The 15,172-nt window shown below is 45.7% G+C and overlaps 1 protein-coding gene across 7 annotated transcripts in view; it reads left to right on the forward strand.

Annotated features, from left to right (window-relative positions):
• The window catches only part of EML4 (EMAP like 4), a 259,771-nt gene that overhangs the window by 155,759 nt on the left and 88,840 nt on the right, over positions 1-15,172 (forward strand). For all 7 annotated transcript variants that reach the window (XM_068232996.1, XM_068232999.1, XM_068232995.1 and 4 more), the window contains exon 2: positions 2,806-2,988. In XM_068232996.1, coding sequence (XP_068089097.1) covers positions 2,806-2,988 — 183 coding nt within the window. The remainder of the gene's footprint in view (positions 1-2,805; positions 2,989-15,172) is intronic.

A 15,172-nucleotide genomic window follows, 5' to 3' on the forward strand; every position in this document is an offset into this window, starting at 1 on the left:
GGAGGCATGCCTCTGAGAGGTGCTCGGAGTTCCTTTAAAGGACCATCCAGAAAGAAAAAAAAAAAAAAAAAAGTAAGCAGTTAAAACCTGAACCCATCAGGTTTGGACTAGTCTATCTCCTCATGAGAGGTTCTCAAGGTTTTCTTTGTTTTTAAAAGCATTTTACTGAAGTCTAACCGAAAAAATGGAGTACAAGTGTGTAGGTAGGCTGGCAGTTAAACTGCCATTCAGAAAATGCTTTTGAAAACAAAGAAAACCCTGAGAATCCCCCATGAGGAGATGGACTAGTCCAATACCTGTTGGTTGTGTTAGATTTTACCTGCTTACTTTTTTTTGCTACTGTGGCCCTTTAATTTAGTCTTTTTAATGCAGCCGAGTAAAACAAGCAGGAGTAAAGACTTGTACACATGGTGATGGGTGTATTGTTTTGTCCCTGTACACCCCTGGTTGCTCCTCTCTCTTGCTGCCAGTTATTCTATTTTCCGTACAACTATGCATGCTATAGGCACAGAGTATGTCTGTACAGTGCTCTCCTAGGAGGGTAGACACACTGTTACAGCCGATACAAATCCTGCAATAAATCGGCAAAGAAATACTTTTCTTTGAAGTTTCTTATGCTGTTGCTTATCTATTAGCGCCAAGAGGAAGTTCTGAGTTCAGGTTCGCATGAATGAAATGCCTGCATGCTTCTCTTGTTGTGCACGGATAGTATTTTTCACTCTTTAGGTTTACGGTTATCTGCTAAAAGCTTAATAAAGAATGCGATATGCTTAATATGACTTGCAGGATTTGAGTCAGCATAGACTAGATGCAGAAGCCGTTCTCTTCCCCCCCCCCTGATTACCCCTGAAGAATAGATCCGACTGCGCCAAGTCTCGTCTGCTAATCTTGCTAAGTGTCCAAGCAGATTCTTGGATTGCGCACAGAATTCCTTCTTTTCCCCCCTTCTGCAGAGCCATGCCAAGCGTCTAACCATCAGATTCTTTTTGTAATGTAATTAATGATTGTCTGATGGCCGCTAGGAAAAGGAATACTTGCAAAATTGCTCTTGCAGTTTTAAAATAACATTGTCCCTAGAAACCCTGATTTTAAATAGAGCAATTTATTATTGGTTTTATAAAGCAGACCTGTCGCAATCTGAAATCTGTGATCATCTGCTTTTGCCTGCCTGAGAGGTCTGTTTCTCCTATTATTGCTTTGTCTTTGTAGTGTTCTGTTCAGTGAAGCTATTGTAATGTGCTTTGCAGATGCTTCTTTCTGTTTCACCTTAGCTTATATTGCTCATTTGAAAAGCCTTTAGGTGCCCATAATTACGCAACTTGTCGGCCAATCGGACTATTGATTTGATCATTAATTAGTGAAAATCGGTGCCACCACAGTGTTCTCCCCAGGAATTCGTTCCAGCCGGGTGGCATGAAAAAGTAGCCGGGTGGGATAAGGTGAGAAAATGCAGGACCGGCACTTCTCTGCATAACTCTGCTTACAGCAGAAAAGGAGGTGAGCCGATGACAGCTGGGTGGTCACCAAAACTAGCCGGGTGGAACACCTGGCTAAAAGAGCCTGGAGAGAACACTGACCAATAGCATGCCCAATGTATCGATCAGACCTACTAGAAAATCTCAGGCCAACATGCTCAATTGGGTGCACGGCAGTAAAAGCATGTGATAATCACGAATGTAATGGAATCACCTGTATGCTGCCCCCCCCCCCCCCCCCTCCCAACACCCTTGTCTCGGTTGGTAGCCAGTAAAAGATCATGCATGCTGGGCTCTGCTACGGGGGAATAGTGACATATCTTGGGGCTCACTAGTAGACTGTTAGATGGCTCGCTTGCTTTCCCCTTGTCTGGCTTTTGGCCTTAAAGTGACCTAGAAGCGAGCAGAATATGGAGGCTGCCATATTGGTTTCCTTTTAAAAAATACCGGTTGCCTGCCCATCCTGATGGCCATTGCGACATCAGTAGTGTCTGAATCGCACATCTGACAAATTCTGAAGAGATTAGCTGCATGCTTGTTTCAAACGCCTGATCTGCTGCATGCTTGTTCAGGGTTTATGGTTAAAAGTATTAGAGGCAGTGCTGTGGAGTCAGTGCCGGAGCAATTTTTGGGTACCTGGATTCAGATGATTTTCGTATCTATTGCACAGCCCTGCGCAGAGGATCAGGCAATGCCAGGCAACTGATATTGGTTTAAAGGATACCCGAGATGACATGAGATAGACATGTGTATGTACAGTGCCTAGCACACAAGTAACTATGCTGTAGTCCTTTTTGTCTTTCTCTGCCTGAAAGAGTTAATCAGGTATGCAAGTAGCAGTTCCTGTCTGAGTCAAGACTAGGTCAGACTACAGTGTGGCCCTCAGTGATAAGAGATTACTATAAACTATAAAACCCTTTCCTAGCAGAAAATTGCTTCTGAGAGCAGGAAAGCGATAAAAAGGGTCAATAGTTCATAGATTTTAGCTCTGGCATTGAGCAAAAACAATAACAGTAAAAACTTAAAGTAGATTTAAATGTAAAACTGTGGAATATCTTAAGTCATTTTAGGAGGATGATAAATACAATTGTTTAATTAGTTTTTCACCTCGGTGTCCTTTAAATGAAATGAATATTGCAACCTCCAGACACAGCCTGCCAAAGAATACCATTACTAACAGAACGATGTACTCCACTTAACCTTTTTTTTTTTTTTTTTTTTGGTGGTGGGGGGGGTGGTCCTTGGATGTCCTGGATAAGACTATTGTCCTCAATGCTGCAATTCAAATCTGAAGAGCTGACTTTTTCTCTTTTTTGTGTTCTCTCTGCAGATGACAGCGTTTCCGCTGCAAGTACCTCTGACGTGCAGGACCGTCTCTCTGCCCTGGAGCTGAGAGTTCAGCAGCAGGAGGATGAAATCACTGTGCTCAAAGCTGCCTTGGCTGACGTGCTCAGACGTCTGGCGGTTTCCGAGGATCAAGTGGCCACTGTGAGAAAAGCGCCTCCTAGCAAAGGTAACTAGAGGTTCAGCTGCTAAGTCAAAGGACCAATGGCTGCGGGAGCTTGTTTTGGAAACGTTAGGCTGCATATATTGCACACAGCTGCTGTGCCGAGGGACTGATGGCTGCAGGAGCTTGTTTAGGAAACAGAGACGCTGCATATATTGCACAGAGCTTTGTACATTGCACAGAGGGACTGATGGCTGCGGGAGCTTGTTTAGGAAACACTGGACACACTGCATGTATTGCACAGAGCTTTGTACATTGCACAGAGGGACTGATAGCTGCAGGAGCTTGTTTAGGAAACAGAGACGCTGCATGTATTGCACAGAGCTTTGTACATTGCACAGAGGGACTGATGGCTGCAGGAACTTGTTTAGGAAACACTGGACACGCTGCATGTATTGCACACAGCTTTGTACATTGCACAGAGGGACTGATGGCTGCAGGAACTTGTTTAGGAAACACTGGACACGCTGCATGTATTGCACACAGCTTTGTACATTGCACAGAGGGACTGATGGCTGCAGGAACTTGTTTAGGAAACAGAGACGCTGCATGTATTGCACACAGCTGCTGTGCTGAGGGACTGATGGCTGCAGGAGCTTGTTTAGGAAACACTGGACACGCTGCATGTATTGCACAGAGCTTTGTACATTGCACAGAGGGACTGATGGCTGCGGGAGCTTGTTTAGGAAACACTGGACATGCTGCATGTATTGCACAGAGCTTTGTACATTGCACAGAGGGACTGATGGCTGCAGGAGCTTGTTTAGGAAACAGAGACGCTGCATGTATTGCACAGAGCTTTGTACATTGCACAGAGGGACTGATAGCTGCAGGAGCTTGTTTAGGAAACACTGGACACGGTGCATGTATTGCACACAGCTTTGTACATTGCACAGAGGGACTGATAGCTGCAGGAGCTTGTTTAGGAAACACTGGACACGGTGCATGTATTGCACAGAGCTTTGTACATTGCACAGAGGGACTGATGGCTGCAGGAGCTTGTTTAGGAAACACTGGACACGCTGCATGTATTGCGCAGAGCTTTGTACATTGCACAGAGGGACTGATGGCTGCGGGAGCTTGTTTTGGAAACAGACGCTGCATGTATTGCACAGAGCTTTGTACATTGCACAGAGGGACTGATAGCTGCAGGAGCTCGTTTAGGAAACACTGGAGACACTGCATGTATTGCACAGAGCTTTGTAACCGATAGCATTACTTGTCAGGTCTTATTATGGGCAGACTAAGGCCACATACAGACATCAGACCATAGTCTTTGGAAACTGAAAGATCACAGACCAATCTTACCACCCTTCCTGTAGTATAAGAGCCATACTCTACACAGTCTTTTCTATGGAGCTGAACTCCACATCAGAAAAAAATCTTTGCAAGATGCTGCACACACAGATGCTGTACAGACACAAAAGATCAGTATCTGCAAAAGATCTGTTCCTGCCAAAAATCCATTCCTGCAAATTGCAATGATAGTCTATGAGATCTGCAGATCATCATACACACATGATTTAACTGACATTCATCTGCAGATCTGCAGATCTGAAAATCCATCCTGGTGGATCTGATCTGCAGATGAATGTCAGTTAAATCATGTGTGTATGATGATCTGCAGATCTCATAGACTATCATTGCAATTTGCAGGAATGGATTTTTGGCAGGAACAGATCTTTTGCAGATACTGATCTTTTGTGTCTGTACAGCATCTGTGTGTGCAGCATCTTGCAAAGATTTTTTTCTGATGTGGAGTTCAGCTCCATAGAAAAGACTGTGTAGAGTATGGCTCTTATACTACAGGAAGGGTGGTAAGATTGGTCTGTGATCTTTCATTTTCCAAAGACTATGGTCTGATGTCTGTATGTGGCCTAATGTGTACACAGAGAGCACTAAGCTGGCCACAGGCAGGAAACAATCAATGCCCTGTAATCCTAGACAGTCTCTGGATTACGTAGGTTGCTATTGATCACTCAGTTTAAAAAACATAGTCGCTTGTCTGGCTGTCACGCCGTTTCTGCAAATTTAAAGGGGAAAAGGGCTTATGAAAGAACTATGGTAAATGCAACTTTTAAAGAGCAAGCGCAGTGAAAAATTTTTTTTTTCTTCATGTAGCGAGACGAGGTCTCGCTACATGATAGCCGCTGCTCAGCGGCATCCCCCCAGCCCATCCGATCGCCGCCGGCGATCGGAGATCAAGAGATCCCGTTCAAAGAAAGGGATCTCCTGGAGGGCTTCCCCCGTCGCCATGGTGACGGGGCGGGATGACGTCATCGACGTCGTGTCGTCAAAGGGGACTCTGATCCACCCCACAGCGCTGCTTGGCACTGATTGGCCAGGCAGCGCACGGGGTCTGGGGGGGGGGGGGCGGCTGCGGCAACGCGTATAGCGGCGGGTAGTGGCGGCGATCGGGCACTGCATGCAGCTAGCAAAGTGCTAGCTGCGTGCAGCAAAAAAAATTATGCAAATCGGCCCAGCGAGGCCTGAGCGGTGCCTCCCGGCGTCGTGGGCTTACCGCCAGGGAGGTTAAAGTCCATGACTGGCTTTGCAGTCTTGAAAAGTTTTGAGGACCTAATGGAGGTCTGTTGTTTGCTGTCACTTCTCCATTACTAGAGGTCTGTACCATGCCTGCAGTAGTGCTGTGGCTGCTATTAGCTTCTCCTCCACTCTCTGCTCTCTACAGGTGTGTTCATACACTTATGTTCCCACTTGAGCTGAGACTTTTTTTTGTCTAGTGTCCACTCATCCCAAAACTGATAGTCAACGACTCTTATAAGATGATACAGAGGCGCCAGAAGAGTAAAATTTTACTAAAAAGTTTAAAAAGTATTTGGGTGGTGGTGGTAAACCAGCCACACTCAAAAACCGACACGGTGCTGTTGATTGTAGATACAATAATTTATTTGCATACTCCTAAAGAATATCTGCAACGCGTTTCACGGGCAACATCCCGCTTCATCAGGCAATAAAACGACAGGAGTATCACACAGCATAGGGTCCAGTACAAGCTTGGCACCTCTGTGTCAACGACTCTTATTTTATATATAGGAGCTCTTCACACTTGTCAGTCAGCAATGGCACCATCCTCCATAATCCTGGGCCTTCCCTTCACATTTTTTCCTCTGTTTATAAGTCCCGTTAGAAGGCCCTGATACGCACTATTTAGGACAGTTTGAGTTGCAGTACCCTCCCAATAGTAGGACTTTGCCCGTGCCCCTATACTTTGCTTTGAAGCAAAACCGCTCACAAAATGCTGCATGTCGCGTGGTTGCGATTTTCAAAATCGCAATCGCTCTAGTGGGCTTTTTAATTAGCAAAGCATTTCTTAATACTCCAAAATCGCTCAAAGAACTATTCTAGTGAGCCCCAGGCCAAAAAGACCTTATCAAAGATGCTGGCCAGCCTCCCTGCTCACTTGCATGCTTTTTTTGCAGTTGGACTTGGCAACTGCCATTCAGTAAGTGCTTTTTAAAATAAAGAAAACCCTGAGAATGCCCCATGAGGGGAGAGTGTCTAGTCCAAAACCTGACAGATCTGTCAGTTTACCTACTGTAATTAAAGGGACACTTAAGTCAAACAAAAAAAATGAGTTTTACTCACCTAGGGCTTCCAATAGTCCCCTGCAGCTGCCCTCGCCGCCTCCCTCCGATCCTCCTGGCCCCGCCAGCAGCCACTTCCTGTTTCGGTGACAGGAGCTGACAGGCTGGGGACGCGAGTGATTATTTGCGTTCCCAGACACATTAGCACCCTCTATGCTGCTATATGGTATATGATATATGCTATAGCAGCATATATGGCGTTATTGTGGCCAGGAACGCGAAGAATCACTCGCGTCCCCAGCCTGTCAGCTCATGTCACCGAAACAGGAAGTGGCTGCCGGCGGGGCCAGGAGGATCGGAGGGAGACGGCGAGGGCACCGGACAGCTGCAGGTGGCTGTTGGAAGCCCCAGGTGAGTAAAACTCATTTATTTTGTTTGACTTAAGTGTCCCTTTAAGAGACATATGAAAAAATTACTTTTTATTCTGAATCAACCGTTCATTTTATACATATTACTTGTAATTTTTTGCAATAGTGATCCTTTAAAGGGAATCTGAAGTGAGAGCGATGTGGAGGCTGCCATATTTATTTTTAAACAATACCAATTGCCTGGCTGCCCTTCTAATCTATTTGGCTGCAGTAGTGTCTGAATCACATCAGAAACAAGCATGCAGCTAATCTTGCTAGATCTGACAAGGTCAGAAAGAACTGATCTGTATGCTTGGTCAGGGGCTATGTCTAAAAGGATTAGAGGCAGAGGATCAGCATGAAAGCCAGGCCCCCCTCTCCCCCCCCCCCCCCCCCCCATCATTCACTAGGCTGCCAGGCCCAGTCCAGCCACTGACCCTCCACTGACGGATGCTGCAGCATTTGTTGCATACTGACACAGTGTCTCCCACATTGTAATTTGTGAACAGGAAGAGTGCTCTCAGCTTCTTCTCCTCCTAGCCTGGGGGATTTACACTCCCTTCTATGCAAAAAGAAAAATTATACAAAGCAGCTACTTGAGGAGGATGCAATTGCTTTGAAGTTTCAATACTTTTAATTAGGAGGGTTAGCAGGCTTGGGCCAGCGGTTGTGCATCTGAAGCATCTGCCTAAAGGGCTGCTGTGCGTGTGAACGTCGACCTATCGCTGTCTCATCAAGCAGTGCCAAATGGCTTCAGCCAGCAAACTCTCTGCTTGCCCTTTAGTGGGTGTATTACATCCTTAATATAGCAAAGTGTTAGGATAGTGCAGCTCAATTATGCGCTTTAACCGGTTCAGCACCGCAGTGCCGAAAATCTCATGCATCCGAGCAACGTTCACCTCCCATTGATTCGCCTATAACTTTATTGCTACTTATCACAATGAATTGATCTAGATCTTGTTTTTTCCGCCACTAATTAGGCTTTCTTTGGGTAGTACATGTTGCTAAGCATTATTTTTTTCTAAATCCATTTTAACAGGAAGATTAACCTCCTGAGCGTTCTGGACGAGCTGAGCTCGTCCAGAGACGCCGGAGGGTGTCGCTCAGGCCCTGCTGGGCCGATTTACTCCAAATAAAAAGGAGCACACGCAGCCGGCACTTTGCCAGCCGCGAGTGCTACCTGATCGCCGCCGCGGTGGCGAAAGAGGGTCCCCCCCAGCCGCCCGAGCCCAGCGCAGCCGGACCAAACAGTTCCGGCCAGCGCTAAGGGCTGGATCAGAGGCGGCTGACGTCAGGACGTCGGATGACGTCACTCCGCTCGTGGAAAGCAAAACAAGGGCCGCTCATCGCGGCCCTTCTTGTTACTTCTGATCGCCGGAGGCGATCGGAAATGCAGATTAGGAGCGCCCTCTAGTGGGCTTTCATGCAGCCAACTTTTAGTTGGCTGCATGAAATAGTTTTTTTTTTTTATTAAAAAAAACCGTCTGGTCGCCAGCCTGGCGATCTTAATAGAACGCCAGGCAGGTTGAGGAAGAAATGAAAAAAATTCATTATTTCTCAGTTTTTGGCCATTATAGTTTGAAATTAATATACGCTACCGTAATTAAAACTCATGTATTTTATTTGCCCATCTGTCCCGGTTATTACATCGTTTAAACGATGTCCCGATCACAATTTATGGTGCCGATCTTTCATTTAGAGATAAAGGTGCATTTTTTCAATTTGCGTCCATCACTATTTATAAGCTTATAATTTTAAATAATAACATATTCTCTTGACATGCATATTTAAAAAGTTCAGACCCTTGGGTAACTATTTATGATGTTTTTGTTTTGTTTGTATTGTGTTTTTTTTTTTTTTTTTTTTTTATAAAACATGTGGGTAATTTTTGGTGTGAGGGGAAACTGCTAATTTTAAATGTAAAGTAATATAATTGTTTGCTCAAAAATGTATGTGGGTGCAGTTTACTATTTGGCCACAGGATGGCCACAGTGAAAAAAGTCCCAGATGCGAACGATCTCGCATCCAGGAACTAAAAAGCAGAGGAGACGTTTCCTGGGGGCAGAAATACCGCGCTCTCTGAATAGAAAGCGCCGTTTTTTCTGCGGGCAAGTTAGATTGGTGAATGGGAATTCTAGCGGCGGGCGTCGGGAGCACGCCTGATCACGCGCACCATGCGACGGGAGCAGCAGTGCCTATCTGGACGAGGAAGCTTCTCCAGATAGGTTGAACTGGTTAAAGAGGAACTGTAGTGCATATAACATGATTAAAATTGCTTATTTTTTTATAATAATCATTTATAAATTTTGTAGACGGTGTTTTGTCCATTGTAAAATCTTTCCTCTTCGTGATTTACATTCTGAAATGGATCACTAGTGGTGACATCTTTAGTCCTGCCAGGTGATCTGGACGGAATGTTCGTTACTGAGAGTTCTATGCACAGGGGGGAGCTATTGCTTGCTTGGCAGTTGGAAACAGCTGTTATTTCCCATAATGCAATTAGGTTCACAAACCGGAAACTGTCAGGACCATGGTCATGACATCACACTGTGGGAGGGGTTTCACCACAATATCAGTCACACAGATTCCCCCTGATGATCCGTTTGAGAAAAGGTAAAGATTTCTCATGGCAAAGGGGGTACCAGCAGGGTTCCTCTTTAAAGTATAATGGCTTCATTCGGACAGTTTCCTTCATAAAATATAAAAAGCCTATGCCACTAAATGGATCGCACTACACAATGTACAGCAAGGGACAACGTTGCCACATGAATATAGTAAACTCCATGTCGATTGTAAATCAATACAGTTCCAAACCTGTTTAGTTTTTCTTAGGCCACAATTTCCCAGTTTGCCATCAGCAGATTAGTTCTTGCATAGAAAATAAGTAACAGTGGCTCCTGTTCTGTGCAGCTCATTGCTCATGTAGTCTCTGTACTCCCTACAGTTTATTGTTGCTGTGGTTGCAAAGCAGTGTTTGAGTTACCGCAAATACTCATGTGTAAGTCTAGAAATTTAAGTCTGACTAGCTTCATAAAAGCATAGGGGTCGACTTATACATGAGTCACGAGCAACACTGAGTAATGTGTGTACTAATAGTGACATTCCCATTTGCAGCAATTTACCCAGTGGTCAGTGATATTTTAAGGATAGGAAATGCCAAGAATACACAGGTCTTAAAGTCCTAACCACAACTATTAACAACGAAAAAGGTGGGGGGGGGGAGGGAGTGAATAATTGCAGCACTTGGGGATCTGGAGGAGGTATTGACTGCACTTAAGGGACAGGAGGGGTTGTTGGCTGCAATACTGTATGCAGTGCAGTCATTAACCCCTCCTTAGCCCCAAGTGCAGCCATTCACTTTGCTGGGTAGACTTATACTTGAGTCAATAAACAATTCCAGCTTAAGAGGGTTGAATATTGGAGTCGACTTATACTCACGGTCAACTTGTATTCAAGTATATAATTATCGGTTTGCAGAAATCATAAAGAAAATCTGAAGTAAGAAATTCCCTTTAACCTCCCTGGCGGTCTATTAAAATCCGCCAGGGGGCAGCAGAGCAGTTTTAAATTTTTTTTTTTTAAATCATGTTACATGATAGCCGCTGTGCAGCGGCATCCCCCACCCTCTTCGATCGCCTCCGGCGACCTCCGATCAGGAAATCGCGTTTGAAGAACTGGATTTCCTGGAGGGCTTCCCCCGTCGCCATAGCGATGGGCGGCATGACGTCATTGACGTCCCCTCAGCGCTGTCTGGCACTGATTGGCCAGGCAGCGCACAGGGTCTGGGGGGGGGGGCGAGCGGCGGACAATCGGCGGGTAGCGGCGGCGATCGGAGTGCACACACAGCTAGCAAAGTGCTAGCTGCGTGTTGCAAAAACAAATAAGGCAAATCGGCACAGCAGGGCCTGAGAAATCCTCCTGCACGGCATAGCCCGAGCTTAGCTCGGGCTTACCGCCAGGGAGGTTAAGCTTCATACATACAGTATATCACCACGGAATAGCCAAATTCTGGGGACCAAAAAAAACCACTCAACAGAGGGGAGATTGTCTTATCTGCAAGTGATATACAGTGGGTGATGTGTGGAGGGATTCCTGATAGGTTTCCTGGTTGTAGCACTCGCACTCTCGTGAAAGTTAATTTAGCCTCCTCTCCATTGTGCAGATGACCTGTGCGATATCTTTAGCTGCTCTATCAGGAGTAAATATCACTGGTGCATACAGAAGTGTAGTATTGGTTTCCTGCATGGACCTATTTTTGTCCTGTCCCAGTTTCCTTTTCCTGTCCAGCTTTATTCCCCTCGGAGCGGGAATGTCTGGATGGGAAATAGTAGCCCGGCGTTCACACATTTGTAAAAAGACATATTTCAGTAAAGGATGTCGCTCTGGATGAGAAATCGCCACTAATAAAAGCAGCTGTGAAAAGCAAACGCCCTGTGCCCCTTCCTGATGGAAGCTACCACTGTTACTGAGCAGTGAGGCAAATGATGAGCGTGGTGAAAGATGGCGCAGGATGCTAGACTAGCGGAGGCTGTGCTTGTGTGATCCGACCAGCGCTGCTGAAACCAGCAAACTCACAAGGTGGCCACACATCAGTCGAACAATTTCAGCCCACAATTGGTTGACTGTATCGATTGGACAGCCTGCAAGATGTGGTCATTCGGGTGCTTCACAGTAAAGGTTTGTGATATCAGGACGAAGGATAAACACGATGGAACCTCTGGCGCGGTCTTCCCTTGTGGGGGGCCTTGCATTTAATACTTTACCTGTCTGCTGTCTCCCACTGTGGTCCCCATGCATCGTTTGCATTCCTGTTGGGCTTCCGTAAAGCAGGCAGTGCGTGAAATGTGCCACGTGCTTAAAGCGGATTCGAGACAAAAAACTAACTATAACAAGTAACTTGTCTATATATCTTATCTAAAGTTTAGATTGTTTACACAGCAAATCTGGCTGCAAACAGCTTGAACAGTATATGATTATTTATTCCTGTGATACAATGACAGCGGCCATGTTCTGTTTGTCACATTACACACAGGCAAGCTGATAGCATCTCCAGCCCTCAGCCTGTGAAAACTTCTCACCTCTCCTCCTCCCCCGTCCCCTCTGCCTCTGAAATCTCTGGCTAGTAACCTCCTCCTCCTGCCCAGACTGAACTCCCATAAGCCCTTGCTACATGAGTCTGAGAGTACCTAGGCACTGGAGAAGCTGTGGGCGAGGCTTGTTTAGAGTTAGAGTATTAAAACAAAACAAAAGAAGTATTGGGCTTGAGGAATGCCCTATAAACTAAATGAAAGGAATACAATTATGCAATGAGTAAAAGTTCATTTCTGATCCACTTTCATGTCAGAAGCCCACCTGCAATGGAAAACCTGATTGGGGACCACAGCAGGCGACAGCTGACAGATACAGTGTTAAAGAGGAACTCCAGTGAAAATAATGTAATTAAAAAAAGTGCTTCATTTTCACAAAATTATGTATAAATGATTTAGTCAGTGTTTGCCCATTGTGAAAGCTTTCCTCTCCTTGATTTACATTATGACATCACATAGTGACATTTTTACTGCTGGCAGATGTCAGTGGAAGGAGATACTGCTTGCTTTTTTGGCAGTTGGAACCAGCTGTAAATGGCCATTTCCCACAATGCAACGAGGTTCACAGACAGGAAACTGTCAGGACCATGGTCCTCACATCACACTGTGGGAGGGGTTTCACCACTAAAGCGATACAGATCCCCCCCACCACCCCGCCCCCCATTAATCCGTTTGAGAAAAGTAGTCCCAATACAGTAGGGGGCTGTTTGGGTGTTGTATGTTGCTGAACCTCCTTAGCGGTAACCCCGAGTCAGACACTGGGTAGCTGCTTGGAGGTGCGCAGACACAGCGGCGGCGTTTCTACTCTCCACCCCCCATGATCCAGAAACTGGCAGCCATTCTTTTTCTGGTTTTCGAAGGCTCTGGATCTTTCAGGTGAGACGGCGATCTCACTGTAGGGTTACAGCGCCACTCGGAGGATAGATGGAGAATTGCAGCGCTGGATCCCAGGGAGGTAAGCGCTTGTCTAAAACCTTTTGAAAAAATGGAACCACTTTAGGACCCTAAAATTCGGAAATAATCAAACGGCCAGGAAGGTTAAAGGAAACCTGCAATGTTATAATCCTTAAGTTACTTTTTTGCTTACTACGTTGCAGGTTTCCTTTAAAGGAAATCAGCGCTGACATTGTTTTATACATACCTGGGCCTTTCTCCAGGCCCATTCGCATGGATAGCTCATACGCCGCCATCCTTAGTCCCGTAACTTTGGCCAGCCGCGGGCAGTCTGCGCAAAAGAAGGGCACCCTCTACGTATCTCTCCAGCAGCCGTATCAAACATATCAAATCCCAGCCAGGGCACTATCTGCACGGAGTGAGTTTGTTTTCCACCTGTGTCTGTGTGGGCTTCCTCCAGGCACTCTGGTCTCCTCCCATATCCCAAAAACTTACAGATAAGTTAATTGGCTTCCCCCTAAATTGTCCCTAGACTACGATACATACACTACATGATACATGCATAAGACTATGGTCGGGATTAGATTGTGGCCCCTCTGAGGGACAGTTCACCTCCCTGGCGGTAAGCCTGACACAGTGTCGGGCTAGCAGCCGCAGGGGATCGCATGACCCCGGGAGGATTTTTTTAAAATAAAAGTTGTGCAATAGGCTTCAGCTAGCATTTTGCTAGCTAATTATGTCCCCCAAGTGCCTCCGGTCCCCACCGATCGCACCCGATCACCGCCGTAATAAGTGTACCCCCCAGGGATCCCGCAATGGCGCAGCCTCCCAATCAGCTCCAGGCTTCGCTTTGGGGAGGATCGGGACTGCGCATGACGTCATGTCTGATCGTCGCCATAGCGACGAGTGAAGCTGAATCGTGAAGCTGCGGCTCTCGCCGGATCGCGGTGGGGTAAAGGTTACCGTCGGGGGGGTGCGGGCTTAGTTGGTTGCCGGGGGGCTTGGTGGACATAATTAGCAAAGTGCCAGCTTACGCATATAGCGACACTTTTATTTTTAAAAGGAATCCTCCCGCGGATGCAGCCTCTAAAACTACATACCGCCAGTGAGGTTAAGTGACGGGACAATATACTCTATACAGCGCTGCGGAAGATGTTGGTGCTATATAAATACTAAATATCTAGATAAGCACATATGGATCTAGTAGGCCAGCGCTGCGTAAGATGACGGCGCTATATACTGTACACTAATAATAATTTGTATAATTTTCACCTGATTTTCAGCATTGGTACGGAGCTTTTTACTGAAGCTTTTTTGTTTCTTTTAAACCAAAGTAAATGTCTCCCTTTCAATGCTTTAAAGGGAAGGTCCAAGCAAAAAAAAAAAATGAGTTTCACTTACCTGGGGCTTCTACCAGCCCCATGCAGCCATCCTGTGCCCTCGTAGTCACTCACTGCTGCTCCAGTCCCCCGCTGGCAGCTTTCTGACCTCGGAGGTCAGGGCCACATTGCATACATTTTTACGCATTCCAGCTAGTGCAGGAACAAAAATGTATGCGTTGCACCACTAACGCGTAAAAATGTATATGTTAATGTTCCTGCACTAGCGGGAATGTGTACAAATGTACGCAATTGGGCCCTGACCTCCGAGGTCAGAAAGCTGCCAGTGGGGGACTGGAGCAGCAGTAAGTGACTACGAGGGCACAGGATGGCTGCATGGGGCTGGTAGAAGCCCCAGGTAAGTGAAACTCATTTTTTTTTTTTTTGCTTGGACCTTCCCTTTAAAGCGGTTTAACACCCAGCATTACAACTTTGCTTTAAAAGATTGCTTACAGCTTACAAACTAGTATGCCAGATTTTTTTTTTAAGCAGAAATTCACTGAATGGGTTAAACATGACATTTTAGTGTTGGATTTAACTAGGAATCCGCATCCATTCTTATCTTTAGTTACAAATGTATCTTTATTTGGAATACAAATAGACCTTTGAAAAGCCTGCAGGGGAAGCCCTCTTTGTTCTCTCAGAGCAGTGTTTGTTTGTTACATTGTAGATAGATACATTTGTAACTAAACAAGCAAGCGCAGAGGAGGATTTCTAGCTAAATGCAGCACTAAAATGTCATGTTTAATCCATTCAGTGAATTTCTGCTAAAAAAAAAATCTGGCATAATAGTTTATAAGCTGTAAGCAATCTCTTAAAGCAAAGTTGAAATGCTGGGTGTTAGACCACTTAATGGGTTCCACTACCAATTTAAAAAG

This window comes from Hyperolius riggenbachi, chromosome 4 (assembly GCF_040937935.1).
Source record: "Hyperolius riggenbachi isolate aHypRig1 chromosome 4, aHypRig1.pri, whole genome shotgun sequence".
In the NCBI taxonomy this organism is placed as follows: Eukaryota; Metazoa; Chordata; class Amphibia; order Anura; family Hyperoliidae; genus Hyperolius; species Hyperolius riggenbachi.